General features: G+C 45.1%; 1 protein-coding gene across 3 annotated transcripts in view; it reads right to left on the bottom strand.

Annotated features, from left to right (window-relative positions):
- HTR4 (5-hydroxytryptamine receptor 4) overlaps positions 1-20,300 on the bottom strand; it is a 360,697-nt gene that overhangs the window by 227,777 nt on the left and 112,620 nt on the right. The window contains exon 2 of one of the 3 annotated variants that reach the window (XM_060240604.1): positions 18,491-18,572. The exons of the other annotated variants lie outside the window; for them this stretch is intronic. Within the exon in view, the coding sequence (XP_060096587.1) occupies positions 18,491-18,516 (26 nt within the window). The 5' untranslated portion in view covers positions 18,517-18,572. The remainder of the gene's footprint in view (positions 1-18,490; positions 18,573-20,300) is intronic. 3 annotated transcript variants of the gene reach the window in all.

Here is a 20,300-nt window from a genome sequence, read left to right as displayed (position 1 = left end):
ATTAGTTCCAGCAGCTATTAAAGTATTCAAAGCCAAAACGCTTGCCCAAATCCTCTATGGTATCCCTATATGGATCTCAGCTTTTACCAGGAAAGTGGAGGGCATTCAAGCCTCATTCTTTAGACAAATTCTTGGTTTGCCAAAATGTGTGTCCTACTTTGCTCTCTGCTCTGAAGTGGGTCAGTCTTTGGTGGAGACAAAAGCCTGGATTGCAGTGTTTAAATTCTGGCTCAAAATTCATTTTAGAACAGATCCCAACAGCCTTCTTGATTGTATGAAAAGAGACCCATATATTTCGTCCTGGACAGCAGTGCTTCTGTCTAAACTCAATCAATTGGGGTTAGAGGTAGATGATTTTTCTACCTCTGAAGAGTCATATATCTTCAGATGTATTAAACTGAGACTGTGGGAATTGGAGGAAACGAAATTACGGCCAACTCTCCCTTATACTTGCTCTCCAGCTTCCTTAGGTCTTTATGCTTTTTGTGGCCAAATGCCCAATTATCTATCAGACCTAACCACTCCAAGTCATCGCAGGGCATTTATGTTGGCCAGACTAAACGCGTTTCCCTCCAAAGTTTTACAAGGGAGATATCAGCGAGTCCCTTTAGCCGACAGACTTTGCTCCTGTGGAGCGAATACCCCTGACTCAATCCAGCATATATTGCTTGATTGTTCTTTTTACCATAACCTCCGTAAAGATTTATTTGGCAAGCTTTCTTTTTCTCCAGATTTGTCTATTCTGCCACCCTGTTATTATTTATTGAGTGATACTGAGGGGGTGGTTAGTGAGGCTGTGGCAAAATTTCTGGCTGACATCCTTAAATTTAATTCTGACCATGTTTGAATGTATCTGTAAGCTCGGTTTTATTTTGATTTTATCTCCAATGTTTAAATTTTTATATTCTGTGTATTTTTATCTGAATCTATTATGCCATTAAAGGTTTGGTATGGTATGGTATGGTACAGGATCTGTTTCAAGGTGTTGGTATTAACCTTCCAATAGGCTTCCCAACCCTCCCGTCCTTCTAGGACCCGGACTCGCGGCTCGCCACGCTCCTGGCTTGCCTCCACCCTCCCCTTCTCTGATTTTACCTCAGAGGCAGAGCGGGCGATGGCGCTGCGCTGCTGCCGCCTCTTCTCGGCTTCATTTTAGCTGCTCCTCCGAGATGAGGAGGAGCAGCTACGGTGAGCGGAGAAGAGGCGGCAGCAGTGTAGCGGCTGCCCGCTCTGAGATGGGGCGGCTCGCCACGCTCCTTGGCGCCGTTTCCCCCCTCCCTCCTAGCTCCACCCCAGTGTCTCCTGGCTCCACCCCCAAAGTCTCCTGGCTCCACCCCCAAAGTCCCCAGATATTTCTGAAATTGGACTTGGCAGCCCTACCTTCAAAGGTTTGCACAGCCTGGGACAAACATATCTGAGGGACTGCCTCTCCTCATACGTGCCCCGAAGAGCTCAATCAATCACTGGTTGACCCTGGCGCAAAAGACATCCTATGAGCCTCAACCAGGGCCAAGGCTGGTTCTGCCATGGCTCTGGCCTGGTGGAACATGCACCCCCTTGAGATCAGGGTCCTGCCAGACCTTTTTACCATTCTGCACGGCCTGCAAAATGGAGCTGTTAGGGTTGCCAAGTCCAATTCAAGAAATATCTGGGGACTTTGGGGGTGGAGCCAAGAGACTTTGGGGGTGGAGCCAGGAGACATTAGGGCTGGAGCCAAGATCAAGGTTGTGACAAGCATCAGTTAACTCCAAAGGGAGTTCTGGCCCTCACATTTAAAGGGATGGCACACCTTTTCAATTCCTTCCTTCCATAGGAAATCATGAAGGATAGGGGCACCTTCTTTTGGGGCTCATAGAATTGGACCCCCTGGTCCAATCTTTTTGAAACATGGTGGGTATTTTGGGGAGGGGCACTAGATGCTATGCTGAAAATGTGGTGCCTCTACTCCAAAAAACAGCCCCCCCTCCCAGAGCCCCAGATACCCACGGATCAATGCTCCATGATTTTCTATGGGAATAAATCTCCATAGGGAAATGTCTGTTCCCAGCAGACATTTCCCTCCCCCACCGCCGCTTTCTGACAAACCTGAAGCGGGGGGAGGGCCTCCAAACGGGGGGATCCCCTGCCCCCACCTGGGGATTGGCAACCCTAGGAGCTGTTCTGCCAGGCCTATGGTTGAGGCTCTAGGCATCAGATTCAGTTGGCCTCTCTACTGCAGCCCTCTCTGCATGGGCTGTTTTCAGAAGTCTCACACTCAGCAGCTCCAGTCATTGACTCTGAATATTCCTGGCTGACAGCTGCCTGTTTTAATTCTTATTTTAATTAAGTCTGTTTTAATTCTTATTTTTAACTGTTTTCATATATATATATGGTTTAATTAACTAAGGCTGATTTCGCACTGACCTTTTACTGGCGCGACCACCCTCCTCACGCCGGCGGATCTGCAGGGATTTCGCACCAGAAGCGCCGGCGCAGCCAAAAGAGCCGGCAACTTCCGTCCCGAAGCCAGCTCAAACGGAAACCGCCAAGAAGCAGGAAAACGTTTGAGCTGGCTTCGCGACGGAAGTAGCCGGCTCTTTTGGCTGCGCCGGCGCTTCTGGTGCGAAATCCCTGCAGATCCGCCGGCGTGAGGAGGGTGGTCGCGCCAGTAAAAGGTCAGTGCGAAAACGCCCTATGTTATTCTTAGGGTTTGTAGAGTCTTTCGGGATCAAGTGCCGTGTTCTACTGGAGAAAGTTTTCCTTCCAGACGTTTCGTTCTCAGCTGAGAACAAAACGTCTGGAAGGAAAACTTTCTCCAGTAGAACACGGCACTTGATCCCGAAAGACTCTACAAACCCTAATGATGTTACCAGCCGTGAAAACCTGAAATCTTTGATATGTTATTCTTGTATTCTAATCTGCCCTGAGCCTGTTCACAGGGAGGGCAGAATATAAATCAGCTAAAGGAATAAATAAATCAATTTTTTGACAACCATATGGTTCTTGCAAAAACTACACTGTTCTCTGACTAGAATGGATAGATAGGGTAACAGTGTTTTTACAAGGTTACCTGAACAAGCCATGTAATGTAGGGTTGCCATCCTCCAGATGCAGCCTGTAGCTCCCCCAGGGTTAACAACTCATCTCCAAACTATGATGATCAGTTCCCTAAGAGAAAATGGCAGCTTTGCAAGGTATAGAACCACATCCCTACCGAGCTCCTTCCCGTCCCAAACTCTGGCTCCAAATCTCCAGTAAGAACATAAGAGAAGCCATGTTGGATCAGGCCAATGGCCGATCCAGTCCAACACTCTGTGTCACATAAGAACATAAGAGAAGCCATGTTGGATCAGGCCAATGGCCGATCCAGTCCAACACTCTGTATCACAAAGTGGGCAAGAAACAAGGAGCCATCAGGAGGTTCCCCAGTGGAAACAGGACACTAGAAGCCCTCCCACTGTTGCCCTTCCAAGCATCAAGAATACAGAGCATCACTGCCCCAAAAGAGAGTTCCATCAATACGTTGTGGCTAATAGCCACTGATGGACCTCTGCTCCATGTGTTTATTCAATCCACTCTTGAAACTGTTTAAGCTTGTAGCCACCACCACCTCCAGTGTTAATTTCCCAATCTGGAGTTAGCAACCCTATTTTAATTTTATCAGCTGCCTATTTGTAAGGGTATAGCCATAAACACAACTGCTTGACATTATGCCCCAATTCATTCAGTGGGATTTTCTTCCTAGAAAGTTTTCATAGGTATCACAGCTGGGCAGTGGTACTTTTGTGATTAAGTACTAGTCTGCAATCAGAGCTATTGCTATTAATATCCCGGACAGGAAAGAGAATTTCAGAAGACAGCATTTCCTTATATTTTAGAGAACATTCAAGGAGTTCATGACAGCAACCACAGAGCAAATCAAGGCAGTATATTAATGAATCCTTGGGGAAAGGGTATTAGTAGTTTTTAGAGAAGCTATAAGCTTATCTGCATGGAGTTAAACGGCAGCTACAGCACATAACCGTAAAACCACCTCAGCATGCTATTTTCTAGAATCAGATACTTCCGCTTTACTGGTATTTGGGAGTATTGATTGCAGTAAGAACACAAGATAATTTGCTGCATTTCATTTATGCAGATAAATGCTATAAATAACATCACATTTATAAGTAGATGATCTTATTTGGTTTTTTTGTGACAGGAGTACCCAAAGCAAACAAAGTTCCTCCACTTCCACACCAGACATTTTATTATTTTTTTTCTTTCTTTCACCCTTCACATTCTTTATTTTATCGTACGTACATCCTACATATAAAATGGACAACGCTTTTATCATGCGTTGCTATTACGTTAAGGTTGCTAGGCAACAAATGGTCTATTTTTGAGGGCTAAATAAATGACAGGAATTGATGGTTGAGGCAATCACGCATAGGGTGGAATCACGTGAGCAGTTCAGCCCAACATAGCCACCCCTCCCCTTCCTTCTGGATCAAAAGGTCATGATCAGACTCACACATCTGGCTCCCATGCCCCACTTATCCCTACCTCACACTAAAATAGGCTTCCCAATCCCCAGGTCCCAGCGGGGGATCCCCTGGTTTTACAGGCTTCCCCCCTCCCCCAGCCAGCTGGCCGGCGGGGGAAGCTCCACTCCCACAGCCATTATGCACCTCCAGGAACGATTCCCATAGGGAATGATGGGGAATTGATCTGTGGGTGTCAGGGGCTCTGGGGGGGCTGTTTTTTGAGGTAGATGTGCCAAATTTTCTGTATAGCATCTAGTGCCTTTCCCCAAAATACCTCCCAAGTTTCAAAAGGATTGGACCAGGGGGTCCAATTTTATGAGCCCCAAAAGAAGGTGCCCCTATCCTTCATTATTTTCTATGGAAGGAAGGCATTCTAAAAGGTGTGCCGTCCCTTTAAATGTGATGGCCAGAACTCCCTTGGAGTTCCATTATGCTTGTCATACCCTTGCTCCTGGCTCCGCCCCAATGTCTCCTGGCTCCACCCCCAAAGTCTCCTGGCTCCACCCCCAAAGACCCCAGATATTTCTTGAATTGGACTTGGCAACCCTACACTAAAATGACTCTCACATGAATCAAATAGTCAATGGCAAATTCTGGTGGTTACCTTGGTGAAATGCTTCCATGGCAGGCTTCCAGGCGTCTGATTGCTCAGGTGCACCATGGAAATGCATGAATGGTGTGATCATTCCACTCAGTTTCTGGCATGTCTTTTTTCTCCCCAACCCCACTCAGATGTGCGCTTCAGCGCCCCCATAGAACACAGCCAGGAGTATGTATGCTCTTGCTTGCTTCTGCACAAGCACAGCGGGATTTGGGGGGGGGGGGGGTCCAAGCCAGCCATGGGTCCATGGTTGCAGCTCATTAGAAATGTGAATGACCAACCATGGGACCACAGCATGATGATGCCAGCTTAGCAGGCACCGTCTGATTGACAGAAGCCAACCCTGAACTCAAATGGCTTATTTAAATCTGAGATACTGCAATGGCAACCTGCCCATCTGACCGTACCCACAGAATTGTTAAGCTAGAAAGGATCTGGAGATCACTAAGCACAATTTATCCTCTACACCAGACTCAAAATATTTTTATAGTCCTATGTAGAGTTACTGCAGTCTAAGCCCGCTGATTTCAATGGACAAACTAGTATAACTATATAGAATTGCACTGCTTATGGATTAAGCTATGAGTGGGCTCACACTGGAAGCCCCAGCACATCCCAGTAGGCCAGGTCGGCAGCCGCCCAGGGTACCACCTGGCCACAGGGGTGGGCACAGGCACCCCTCCCCCCAACTTCTCGGAGCCTGCCTTCCTTTGCTGCAGAAGTCTTCCATAGCAAGGGAAGGCAGGCTGCGAGTGCATGCCCCATGCCACTCCACCACTGTCACCTTCCCATGTCTGCAGACCTGGGAAGGCGAGAGCAGCAGCACAGCACGGCAGCACATGCACTCTTTAGAGCCTGCCTTTCCTTGCAGTGGGGCGGCTCTGCACTAGGGTTGCCAAGTCCAATTCAAGAAATATCTGGGGACTTTGGGGGTGGAGCCAGGAGACTTTGGGGGTGGAGCCAGGAGACATTGGGGGTGGAGCCAGGAGCAAGGTTGTGACAAGCACAATTGAACTCCAAGGGAGTTCTGGCCATCACATTTCAAGGGACTGAACACCTTTTAAATGCCTTCCTTCCATAGGAATAATGAAGGATAGGGGCCCCTTCTTCTGGGGCTCATAGAATTGGATCCCCTGTTCCAATCGTTTTGAAACTTGGGAGGTATTTTGGGGAGAGGCACTAGATGCTATACAGAAAATTTGGTGCCTCTGTCTCAAAAAACAGCCCCCCCGGAGCCCCCGATACCCGCAGATCAATTCCCCATTGTTCCCTATGGGAATCGTTCATGGAGGTGCATGATGGCTCTGGGGGAGGGGCTTCCCCCGCCGGCCAGCTGGCTGGGGGAGGGGGGAAGCCTGAAAAACCGGGGGATCCCCCTCTGGGACCTGGGGATTGGGAAGCCTACTCTGCACAGACCCGGGAAGACAACATCTGTGGGGCAGCATGGCACATGCACTCTTTGGAGGCTGCCTTCCCTTGCAAGACAGTCTCCAAGGAGTGTGCGCATGCCCTGCCACCCTTGCATTCCCAGGTCTGCTGGGTCGAGACCTAGAGCGCCAGAACCCCTGGTGCACACTGGGAATTTGGTGCAGCAGCATCCCAGTTTTGAAAAAGCCAGTGCTCTCTGATGCATGCTGTGGCAATCACACAGCCCCTGCCCGGCTGCCGAGAGAGGCATGGGCCACACATGTACAAGAAGAGCATTCAGACTGCTCCTGAGCATACAGGGCACTTGCATTGTGCACCCTGGCCATTCAGACAGCTAGGAAATGTGCCCTGCATGCACTTTAGAGATTTACTACTGGGATGTTCCTGGTAGCTATTAAATCCAGTCCCAGCCCATCCTAAGATGAGATAAGTACAGGAGGGACTCAGGGGGGCAGATGTGCGCAGGTGATTGGGCACATTGAATCTGGAGGGGGAGCATAGAAAAGTTGGGCCAAGGTAAGAAGGTATACTTCATATTACATTCACTATTGTACATTCAGTTAATACCTATATTATATTTATGCTATAATACAAATAATGTAGAGAAGTAAGTAGGATTTAAGTCAGAAAATCCTCAGTTGAAGACGTCCATCTGCAATGAACTCCTTAGCCTTAAACATAAGAACATAGGAGAAGCCATGTTGGATCAGGCCAATGGCCCATCCAGTCCAACACTCTGTGTCACATAAGAACATAAGAGAAGCCATGTTGGATCAGGCCAGTGGCCCATCCAGTCCAACACTCTGTGTCACATAAGAACATAAGAGAAGCCCTGTTGGATCAGGCCAGTGGCCCATCCAGTCCAACACTCTGTGTCACATAAGAACATAAGAGAAGCCATGTTGGATCAGGCCAATGGCCCATCCAGTCCAACACTCTGTGTCACACAGTGGCCAAAAAAATTATATCTATCTATCTATCTATCTATCTATCTATCTATCTATCTATCTATCTATCTATCTATCTATCTATCTACACACACATATATATACACACTGTGGCTAATAGCCACTGATGGACCTCTGCTCCATATTTTTATCTAACCCCCTCTTGAAGCTGGCTATGCTTGTAGCCGCCGCCACCTCCTGTGGCAGTGAATTCCACATGTTAATCACCCTTTGGGTGAAGAAGTACTTCCTTTTATCCGTTTTAACATGACTGCTCAACTATTTCATCGAATGCCCACGAGTTCTTGTATTGTGAGAAAGGGAGAAAAGTACTTCTTTCTCTACTTTCTCCATCCCATGCATAATCTTGTAAACCTCTATCATGTCACCCCGCAGGCGACGTTTCTCCAAGCTAAAGAGCCCCAACGCTCCTTCCTTCCTTCCATATACAATACAAGAATAAAAATTCAAGCTGGCTTTGTATGAGCAATATAACAATTGGTAAATTAATCTATGAGAACATTTTGAGCATTCTAAAGTGTTAGATAATCATTAAATAAAATTTATTACCATTATCCCTTCTCAGCCTCTCTTGGAATAGGTGCACATTGCTGTCGTAACTCCAGCTTCTTAATTCTTTTTGTTACAACATGGATTTATCTTTCTTGTGGCTTCTTTGCTCATAGTAACTTCAGCAGGGTACATCTAGTTACTGAGATCATTTGCGGCATATTACAGTTCACATGAAAATTGCACTGTAGCTTGTTTTGTGTATGTGGTGCCTATAATAATCTTGAATGGAGAGTCCTGATGAAGGATACACAGTGTTGTCTTAAAGGCCTTCAATTCTCCTCCACCCCTAAAGTTCTAAAAACATAAAAGGAACTGAAATTGGCCTCTGTATTCAAATGAACCCTGTATTGTAAATGTTCCCTTTGCTTGCAAATCAGGAATAGGGTACTTATTCAGATTTCTTAGGTTCACAAAGCAAGAAAATACAGGGATAGCAGCGACTGATTTCAGGGCAAGACAGCTCAAGCAGTCTTCCATTCTAACTAACAAAAATTGTCTTGCATTCTAAGGAGCAGGGACTAAACCAATACACACAAATAACAAAGAGGGGAATAGGGTGTTGTAATGTACTCAGCAAACACACCATATCCTCCTTCTTTAATTTGGGGTTCCTCAGTCAGCACAATTCAAACACTACAAAGATATAGAACTAGAATTTACTAGCTCTGGACTCAAAAGTGGACTTCACATTTACCATCAACCTATCACATAATCTTCGATTTAACAGGCAACTTAACTACTAGACTGGGAGTAGTCAGAACTGAAGTGTGTAATGGAGATCCCTCAGTCGGAAGCAAATTGTTTCACCGCTGAACTGGTAAACTGAACATGGTTACAAATGTGTTCTTTAGGAACAGCATGACATGCAAACAATGTTTTCAACTTGGCTACAACCAGGGGTTTTTCTGTAGAAAAAGTCCAACAGGAGCTCATTTACATATTAGGCCACACCCCGACAGCACCATTGTTTCATTGTTTGATAGAAAAGGCCCAACAGGAGCTCATTTGCATATTAGGCCACACCCCCTGATGCCAAGCCCACCGGAACCGAGTTCCTGTGCATTCCCGCTCAAAAAAAAAGCCCTGGCTACAACCATGCCTGCTGTCTTATCTAGCAACAACATAACTTCAGAATATTTTGCAAATAATAACTGTAAAGCACAATGAGCCGCTAACCTCAAGAATATCAGCCGCCAGGCAAGCATGGGAATTCATGCGAGATCACTGACTCTCTGCGGTTGCTACTTTGAAGTTCCTGACACAATGCACAATGTCCAACCTACTGCTCTATGTTGGTGCTGAAGTTGGGCTAATACATGAATTGACAATCCCCGACTTTTGACCTCTGCATTCTTTGATGGGGGAGTGAAGCATTTAAGACAGTGTTCCTTAATAATTATTTTAAGACCAATCGAAAGCAAGTTATCTTAAATCATGATTCAGCCCCCTCGCTGAGCGACCAGTAAGGTCCAAAATCTATTTTAACTGATTCCTTCTGCGTGAGCATCCTTGAACATGCAAGACTTTGAGGGCCAGTAATTCATGGTCTGCCCTTATGTGGTCTTGCAGCTGATTTAATGATGAATCAGAGAGCCTCCATGTCTACCACTGTAAACTACTTTCTCCTCATTGATAGGATCTGGCACAGAGGGATTATAGTAAATGGGGGGAGTGTGTTTACCGTTGGATGTCATATTTTTGAATCTGCAGGAACACCTTTCATAGGCATGCAGATTTCCCAATGGGTTTGGAAAAAATGGCCAAATGGATGAGCGCTTGGGTGCCAAACACATACCAGTGGGATTTTGTCATAACAAACATAATTGCCAGAAGTTGCTTTTTCATCTGTGCATCATTTTGCTCAACCTATGTCAGTAGCTCTGACTTCTTGCATGCAATGTTCTGCACACATAGCTCAAGTCCGGGCCCTGTGACCACATTCATTCTGCAAGGATCCATAGCCAGATTAGGGGTAACTGAAGGTTTTTCTAAATATTTTTCCTTACGTTTGCAATCAATTAAGCTGAACACAATCTTATCCCTTGTCAGAAGGTTGTGAGATGGGCCAGACGTTCAGTATTGAGCTATTTTTCTTAACCTGGTGACAAAATCATTGATTCCAGCAGACTCATTATATTGTAGTTACTACAACCTGTATCTCAAAAAAACTCAGGGTCTTTTCTAGGTTCACAGTACAATTTGAAGTCTGTTAAAACTTCTGATAAAGCTTTATGGGCAAGGTTTGCTAACACCGTACGTATTATTATAAATCTCAAGGGCTTTTCCTCCTATGCAGTGAAGCAAGATTGCAATTTTATAATCCTCAGAGTCCTCTTCAGCTTTTGTGACTGCAAGGCACAGCTTTGCTTTCTATTCCCATGACTTCCAGTGCACCCCTAAATTCCTCATAAAGGAGAAATCTGATGGAGGCTTAAAATGCTCCATTACTGACTAAAGATATGGCATCTTTTTGTACAGCACATGAGATCCAAAGAAGTAAAACGGCCATTTCTAACACTATTCAGTGTTTCCTTTTGCTTGCAGATCCGGCATAGGAGACTCACTCTGTTGTTCTGTTCACTCAGTAGAGATGGGTGTGTTTAAAACAATATCCATTTCTTAATAAGAATATACAAGGATGGAAGGAACTGGCAGGACAGTTTATGCAGTCTACAGTTCTAATTAACAAAAAGAACTGTAATGTACTCAGTGACGAGACGTGCTGAAGGCAACATACTTTATTGGACGGTACATCACAGAACAGGGCAACGTGGGCCGGGACCCGCTTTAGGCCAGTCCAATCCTGGCCAGTCAAACTTCCCGCCACTGATCTTGATTGGCAGAGTCTTTTCCCGCGCTGCGCAGGGTGACCAAGGACTTCCCCGGTCGCCTCTGCTGCATGGCCGCGTGGTGCTTTAGTTAAGCACAAGACACTACAAGAACTAATGAGCAGGGACTCTTTCCCATGAAATGGAAACAAATATCAAGGGGGGAGGGCAGACTGTTGCATAAATACACTACATTTTTAGTGATAGTTTTTTATTAGAGAAAGAAAGAAAACCTTCTGGTTTAGTAAAGTTTCCAGCTCTCTTGGAGCTGGAAGCAGGGCCGGATCTAGGAGAGGCAGATGGTTAAGGAACTGTTTGGCGGTGCCAAATTGGGAACCCCAGGAGGGTGGGGGGGAGCACTAAAGGCTCTGCCAATCAGCAGGCTTTTGAGCACCCTCCCCTCCCCCCACTGTTTTTCTCCTTCCTTAGTCTATGTACCGACCCAGGAAGGAGAAAATGGGCATCACGGTGGTGTGTGCTCCATCATCAGAGTTGAGGACAGAGCAAATTCCACCCCCCACACCCCTTTCTCCTTCCCGGGTCTGTGCATAGATCAAGGAAGGAGAAAGCAGGAACGTCGCGGCAGAGTGCGCTTTTTCCTCAGAGCCGAGAATGGAGTGAATGCCGCCGTGCTGCCCCCACCCTTTTCTCCTTCCTGGGTCTGTGCCCTGGACAAGAGTTTTGTTTTGGGGGGGAGGAGATCAGTTTTTATTTTGGTGGCACACCATAAGAAATTTGGTCAATAATAATCCGAGATATTTTTTTTTCATCTAGATCAAAGCCAGAAAGTGATACACAATAAAGAACTGGAGGCATTATCTTCACAGGGAAGTGGTCCAAGAACAATGTTTATTATGTATTCTTCTCTCTCAGTTCAGAACTGACCTCACACAACCCCCTCAAGAGGATCTATCTACTCACCTTCTCAGAATCTTTCTGTTTGGCTCCCTGTCACAATATGTCCAACACACTCCACTGTTTATAATACTAGGTTTGCCCCAGTTCAATTTGTCTAGTGATATCTGGGACTCAGGAACTGTAAATAATATCAGTACAGTCTAGAAATTTGGCAACCAAGCAAAGATGCCCTCTCGCCATATTTTGATAGTGCTGTGAACTATATTCTAAACACTGAGTCTGATGTCAGGATTATATGCTTTTGAGTATGTGAGCAGGATACCACCATCAGTTCCTCTGCTCATTTCTGCACGTGCATCATATGGAAATTTGCGTTTAATTGCTCATTCTATAAACCAGCTGCCTCATTTGCATGCAGACAGGTTCAAACTGAATTCTAAGATGCCCTAAATGCACACAGATGTGGTAAACACAAAAGGATACTAAACTGTATATTTAAAAAAAAAATCTAGTGCGTTCCTTTATTTTCTTTTGTGCTTCTAATGTCATAATAATTTTCATTATTTGTAGCTTCAGATATTTGTTAAGCTATTTTAAAAAAATTAAACAACCAGCATTAACCGTTTTGTTAGAAGTTCTATTTTCTGAAGATATTTAGGGCAAGGGTTACTGCTGTATTAGTTAGCTGTTTGGGGGGGGCGGGGGCAAAAACCAAATAAGTTATTTTAATTTAAAAAGTTAAATTCTCTAATAGTACAATTGAGGGGGGCGGGGTTTGCAGAAAGCACACCGAAAGCTGAGGTGGTGCTATGTCAGCGTATCTCTGAGATACACTCTGAGATATAGTCCAAGATGAGCCTGTGGCTGTATGCCTTGGTGGCTCTCTTGAAGGCGGTCGCCTCGTTGAAGGCTTGTTGGAGGGTGAGTTCTTCCTTGGCGAAGAGCTTCTGTTGTAGCCTTTCGTCTCGGAGGCCCCAGACGAACCGGTCCCTCAGGGCCTCCTCCCGCTTGTCGAAACTGCATCCCAAGAGAGGAACTGGCAGCAATGCCAGACCAAGCTGCTGTATCAGTGGAGAAAGAAGCGGACCCAGGGGCATGCCAGGAGTTAGTTGGCTCCCTTATGCCACCCCCACTCCAGAATGTTCCCCAAACCAATAGAAGCTTATGTAAGCAAAAAAACACAGGATAGGCCAGAAGTGACCATAAAACTGAAAAGGCAAAAGCACCCCTCCACACACACAAGCACAAGCCCGCCCCCAACTCCAGGCATAGCAACTACAGCTGCAACTGATCACACCCCCCCTCCAGTGGTAGCCAAACTCCCTCCCCTGCACCCAGTCACAGTGCAGGAAGTAAACGCCAGCCAAGATGTCGATATTTCAGAAGGTAGGGCATATGGCAGGGGACTCTGTTTCAGAGGTCTCTCGACATGTACACCTAGAGCCCACCTTATTGCCCTTGGGTGGTGGGTGAAGCACACTAAGACCCAAAAGGGAGAGCAAAGTTCGTGCCGTGTGGCTAACATGTCTTGCTTCAAAACCCTAACCCTAGGGTTCTCTACTCTTACCCACTTTCTCTCCCTTTCCTCTCCTATTTCCATTAATGCTTTTAATGGAAATGCCTCGTAATAACTCCTCAGATCTGGGGGCCCCCAACCCATGTTTGTATTATGCACTTGTATAAAATGCCTTGAAACTCTACTTTTTTTGCTACCAAATATCCATTCTTTTATTTTCGCGTTCCAGCTATCGAGTTTTTGTTTTTTAATTTCTAAAGGTATCGTTTGAAATAAGTATAATAATTTCGAAGTCCAAAACATTTTCGCTACATTAATCTTAGCTATTATATTTAACATCTTCTTGCCCCATCTCTTCATATATTTTACTATTGTGCTCTATATCCTATTATAATTCTTTTCTACCAACTTTTTAACATTTTTAACTATATCTATTCCTAAGTATCTAATTTTCTTGACCCCTAGTCCTATCCCTGTCCGTTTATGAATCTCTTTCCTTTCCTCTTTTTTTACATTAATGTACATTATTTCTGATTTTGCCATATTAATTTTTAGTCCTGAGTTTGATTCAAAATCCTCTAATATAATCTGTATCTCCTTTAATGCTTCTTTTGGATTAACTATAACTATAATCAGGTTGTCTGCAAATAACTTCAACTTAACTTCTTCTTTGCCTAGATGACATCCTTCAATTCTCCCCGAATTTCTAAGGGCCATTGGCCTGATCCAACATGGCTTCTCTTATGTTCTTATGTCTGCTGGCTTTTCATGGGAGGAGTGGTGCTGAGGGGAAATGGCCAGGCTGGCAGGCAATGACTGGCTGTGCCTGTGTGTGCCACTTAGATGTCACTTGTGTGGTTGATGGTGCTGCCAGGGTTGCTATGGTCTCCAGTCTGCTTGCTTTGCCATCTGTGCCTTATGAAGGGGCACATGTTGTTATTGCCCACTGTGGACTGCATAGGGAATGCAGCAGTGGTGACTCAGATGCACCAGTGGTCAGCTGACTCCACCACTGCAGCCTTCAGGATTGCTCTGAAAATGTTTTAAACTGTTGGCTTTTTTTTTTTTCCTCTGGAAGCCGGACAAGTTGTGGCACAATTGGGCAAAATATTAGGATGACACTGCTATTTACTGAGGGGGCATCCTCATGCGGAAGCAGCCCTAGTCTACAGATACAGCATCAGCAGAACCTAGAGTGGACTGAACCACTTCCGGCTCCACAAAGGAATGTCGTTTTTTTCTCCTCCCCTCCGCTTAAAAATAACTAGAAAATGCAGCACACTGGGGAGAAAGGTTCAAGAGCAACATGCTCCCTTCTGTGCCAGGGCCACAGCCAGGATTTCTGATTTGGTGGGGCCATGGGAAGAGGTTTTTTTTTTTCTTTAGGGAGTCCAAGGGGCCAGGCTCTTAGCACTGAAGCCAGATCCCCAAGAACCAAGGGTGCCTGTGGGGTCTACTCGAGAGTAAGCCCTCTCTGCAACTGCCGCACTGCCTGACAGGAACCTCCATCAGGAATTCATTCAGGGGCTTCTTCCAGTGCCCCTCCCCCTCGTTCCACTTTTCCCAATGGGCCAGCACCTGGCACTGGGGGAGCCCCGTGCTGAGTGTGCTTGGCCCTGCTGCCTAGGGCTCAGAAGCAACTCCAGAACAGCAGTAGCACTACAAGACCATGTGCAGACACAAAGCCTGCAGGAACCAAGGTGGCCAAGGCGGCAGGGGCAGAGAGGGCTGTGAACCAGGCCGTTGGTCAGCAGGTGGGTGGGTGGCAAGAAAGGCGCTGCTTCACCATCCAGATCAGAGAGTGGCGGACGCACATGGGGCGGCAGCAGTTCCCCTCTCCCTGCTGGCATGGTCAGGCTCTGGCCCCGGCTCACCCTGCTGCTGCCTGGACCCCAGGAGCAGGCCAGCTGTGGTGCTAGATGTGTCCACTGTGTGGCAGGGGCTGGAGGGAGGCCAAGGGGGAGAGGCAATTGGTGGAGCCGGGGGCCTGTCCTCAGTTTTAGGTGATGGGGCTGAGGACCTGTGGGCCCCACTGTAGCTACAGGCCTGTTCTGTGTGAATTTTCTACTTGGACAGAGTTGTTGTTTATGCAGGTGACCGTTTAACCTGTTCGACTTAAGAAATAAGAATTGATGGTTTTCATACAGTGGGCCCGAATTCAAAAGTGGGGCATGACTTTGCAGGCGATATGCAAGGCTAAAGGAGACAAACAGGTTGAGCTGGGAGAGGAAGCTCTTTAATGGCCATGATACATACACACACACACAATATGAAAATTAAAATGTAAGCTTATATTATCTTCCATGCATTTTAAATTGTGGAGGGGAAAAAGCTACTTTGCAAATGAGCCCTTAAAACACTGTTAAGTATATGAATCAATTTCATTTCAGAGTTTTAAGAAATGGTAGAACAAGTCATTCTTACCACCCCATTTTACTACATGTATAAAAACTGAAGAGATGGCAGCAAAGTCAGAGAATTAAAAAATCTAAAGATGTTGCAAGATCTGATGGAGATAATGTTTTGCTGATCCAGTATTCTGGTTCTTATGTATAGAAGCTGTACATGCATGGAAAATCATTGCATTATCAACTTCATACAAAACTGCGACCACATATATTGCATGCATCGTGAGATCCGACGTAGGGATGGGCACAAATCGGTTCACGAAACCGATATTAGCGAAAGCATTTTCCCTGAACATTTCTCAAATTTGTGGCTGGTTTGGTTTGGCAGTTCAGGGCTATCCATTCAAACCTGACAGCTGAGCAGCACAGAGTCCACCAGTCAGATGTTAGGTTTAAATGGCTGCCAGCGATGAAACCACTTGGTTTTGGTTCCCCCTCCCATTTTGAAGGGGGGAACCAAAATTGATGGCTGGCAGCCATTTAACCCTTCCCAGGTGTACCCCCTTTCTCCTTGCCTTGGCGAGTCATGGCCAGGAGAAAGGTGGAAGGGAAGTCCCTTCGAGGGCACTCCACACCCCATTTCTCCCAGTGGCAGCTCATCATGGCTGGGAGAAAGGGGGAACTGAACTCACTAGACCAGCTTGGTTCACGTGGAGCCCTTTGGGGCTGGTTCAATTTGGGGTTCAGTTCAGGGGCCTTCGGGGGGGGGGTTGTACCCATTCTTAGTCTGGCGTACTCCAAAGATACATGGTAAGTGAGCTCCCAGTTCATGAGGAGATACTTATGAATAGGGGTCACTCTGATTAGAGATGTCAGGGCCTGGTGTACACAGCGCCAGGAGGGGCTTCTGCCCTTCAAGGCTTCTGACTGGCCAGTGCAGAGATGATGGCCTGTGAAGATTTTTTTTAAAGTTGCTTCAGTAGCAGCTGCCGGCACAGCGCAAGGACTGAAGATAAGTTCTGTGGAAGAAAACATTTATAAATAATACGTTTTTAAAGGCATCCTCTTAAGCCAAGCTTCTGCCTGTAATGCTTAAGTTATTATTAGAGGTATGCATGGCCTCATGCCCTGAGATTCTGCAGATGACTCCACCTCTTGAGGCAGCCATTTTGTGGTCGTGCCAATGATCCAGTGTCAGAATTTCAAAGGTAACCACATGGTCAAAAAGTCCTAGGACCCCGGCCTACGGAGGATGAAGTCGTGAAATCTCAAATGATTAAATGGACAATTAATGTAAATAAAGAAATACAGATGGAAACTTGGGAACACTATTCTATGAAGCTTTCGACGTGTCGTAGTATTAAAGAGAACTGTTTCAAAATGATGTATAGATGGTATATGACTCCTAAAAAATTGGCAAAGATGAACAATAAGTTGCCAGATAGATGTTGGAAATGTAAAAAACATGAAGGTTCTTTCTACCATATGTGGTGGATTTGTGAAAGGGCAAAAAAGTATTGGCAGATGATTCAGCAAGAAATTTCTAAGAACTTGGGATATGAATTTAGGAAAGTTGCAGAGACTTTTCTGTTGGGATTACAAATGGAAAAATTTCCAAAAGAAGATAGAACTGTAATTTGGTACTTGCTTTCAGCTGCTAGGACATTATATGCGCAGTTGTGGAAGCAAGAAAAAAACCCAGAGAAATGGGATTGGATTATAAAAGTTATGACATGGAGTGAAATGGACAAATTAACAAGAATATTAAGAGACTATGATTTAGAAGTTTTTAAGGCGGAGTGGAAAAAGTTTAGAAGATATGTAGAAAAAGAGTGGAAAATAAAAGGACATTGGACAATTTTTGATAATGATTAAGTTTTAGAAAGAAGAAGAATATAAGTTTTTGGTTTAATAGTTAAGAGTACCTTTAAATATTAGCATTTTAAGTAAATAACACCGGCAGGGGTCAAGTAACGGGGGGAGGGGTGGGTAGAAAGTAATATATGGGGTAGATTAAAGAAGTTATTAAGATGTAAGAAATAGATTTGTTACCATATGTTACCAATAAAATTGTTTTAACACAAAAAAATCTGAGGACCCCTGTGCTAGATAGTGAGCACAGCGTCTACTGTATTCTTTAACACAATACACAGCAGTTGTATTTTTCTTTTAGATCATGTAAAATACGGCAATCCTTCAGAGTATTATGATGCTATACTTGCATAAAGCTGCAAGAATATTTCTGAGACACACTGGCAATCATGTCCAAAATCTTCCAGAAATGGTTACTGAAGACTTGTGCTATAACCAACTTAGCAAAGTTAACAATCCTCAGCAGACTATATTTATATTACGAAATTTGAATGTTGCTTGGCAGCCCACATAAATAACATATTTTGAACACTTGCAGCAATTATCAAGCATTGTGAAGGTGAGCATGTCGTGCATGTTATTTAATGTGGCATTGCTGTAATTTTTAAGAGAGAGATAGCAACTGCATTCTTGCCAACTTCTATTCATTTCAGTCATTTGCAGTTGCACATATGGAATCCCAAAGAAAATAGTACAAAAACCTGTAAGGCAAAACTCTCATTCATGTGAGACTTCTGAAACTGTGGTAGCTTAATTTAACGAAAGTCCAGATCTGTGCTGTAATGTATTTCTATCCATGTTTGGTTACAAGACAGCAGTCATCATCAGCCGTACAAATGCATCAAAACCTGTGTCTAGTTTTCCCCACATAGCAGTATTACATATTGCAAAAAATCAGAAAGAAATCACACAGACCTAACAACTTGCAAACATAGCTTGTCATTATGGACCTCCCAGGATTCAACAACCAGAAAAAGTAAGCACAATCCAATCAAACGGCACACCATTTCCTACCTCACATTAGCATCAATTGCTTCCATCACAGGCAACAGGCACGGAAAACTGGGAGTTCAGGATCCATAGAAGAAATGTGGTCCTGCAGTGAAAACAGTTAAAAGGGACAGTGAGTATTAAGGGGCTGGAATTACCTGCTATTTATCCCCAAAATGTCTGTTCCTAATGTTCCTGCATAGAAAAATTGCTTATCAATTAAAAGAAGGGGGAAATAATAACAATTTTAACATCCAGCTACCAACTCTTGATGGAGAGCCACTAGCACCTGTGCCAATGATGAGAAGTTTGGGCATGATTTGGATGCCTCACTTTTCAATGATATTCTTCCATTTTGATAGATCAAGCAGCTGGTCCCCTATCTTAACTCTCACAACTTAGCTACAGTGATCTACACAATGGTCACCTCCAGGCTGGATTATTGTAACTCACTTTACACACGGCTGCCCTTGAGACTGACCTGGAAATTGCAGCCGACCCAAAATGTAGCAACATACGTCTTTACGGGGGTGCCCCCTAAGTGAACATATAGATCTGATGCTGCGTCAGCTGCACTGGCTTCCAGTTCAATTTTGCATCAAGTTCAAGGTCTTGGTTCTAACATTCAAAGCTCTATGCAGACTGGGACCAACATACCTACGGGACCGTCTCTCCCAATACAACCCTTGAAGGGCCTGCACTCTTCTAATCAACATCTACTGGTGATCCTCAGCCCCAAAGGATGTATGCTTGGCCTAGGCTTCCCAATCCCCAGGGCCCAGCGGGGGATCCCCCGGTTTTACAGGCTTCCCCCCTCCCCCAGCCAGCTGGCTGGCGGGGGAAGCCCCACCCCCAAAGCCATTATGCACCTCCATGAACAAGTCCCATAGGGAATGATGGGGAATTGATCTGCGGGTATTGGGGGCTCTGGGGGGGGGGCTGTTTTTTGAGATAGAGGCGCCAAATTTTCAGTATAGCATCTAGTGCCTCTCCCCAAAATACCTCCCAAGTTTCAAAAGGATTGGGCCAGGGGGTCCAATTCTATGAGCCCCAAAAGAAGGTGCCCTTATCCTTCATTATTTTCTATGGAAGGAAGGCATTTTAAAAGGTGTGCTGTTCCTTTAAATGTGATGGCCAGAACTCTCTTGGAGTTCAATTATGCTTGTCACACCCTTGCTCCTGGCTCCGCCCCCATGTCTCCTGGTCCCACCCCCAAAGTCTCCTGGCTCCACCCCCAAAGTCCCCAGATATTTCTTGAATTGGACTTGGCAACCCTAGCTTGGCCTCAACCAGAGCCAGAGCTTTCTTGGCTCTGTCACCAGCTTGGTGGCAACCCAGTTGAGATCCAGGCCCTGTGAGATTTAATACAGTTCCACTAGGCATGTACAATGGAGATCTTTCACCAAGCCTATGGTTGAGGTGGTGGCAATTCATCTATACTAGCCTCCCTTGCTCTGTATGATTTTATCCACACAACCAGAATTCTTGGGATTTGTCAACCGTGCGGCAGACACCACCAAATGTTTTAACCACGCTTTATCATCATTTAAACTGATTAATTAATAATTTTGTAGATTTTAAGGCTGTACTGTGTTTTAACATTTAAAATAAATATTTGCAAATCATGTTGTACTTCCATCACATAACTTTTCAAGCCTTAGAAGCTCCAAAATTCATTGCTAGTATTTCAGGTGCTGATTCATTAGCAATAGTTGCAAATACACACAAATACAAAGTCACATATATACTTTTCAAGCCTTAGAAGCTCCATAATTCATTGCTAGTATTTCAGGTACTGATTCATTAGCAATAGTTACAAATGCAATTGTTAGCC

Source organism: Heteronotia binoei, chromosome 5, assembly GCF_032191835.1.
Source record: "Heteronotia binoei isolate CCM8104 ecotype False Entrance Well chromosome 5, APGP_CSIRO_Hbin_v1, whole genome shotgun sequence".
NCBI lineage: Eukaryota > Metazoa > Chordata > Lepidosauria > Squamata > Gekkonidae > Heteronotia > Heteronotia binoei.
The sequence above is the reverse complement of the archived record's forward strand: the minus strand, read 5'-3'. Positions and strand labels throughout refer to the sequence as shown.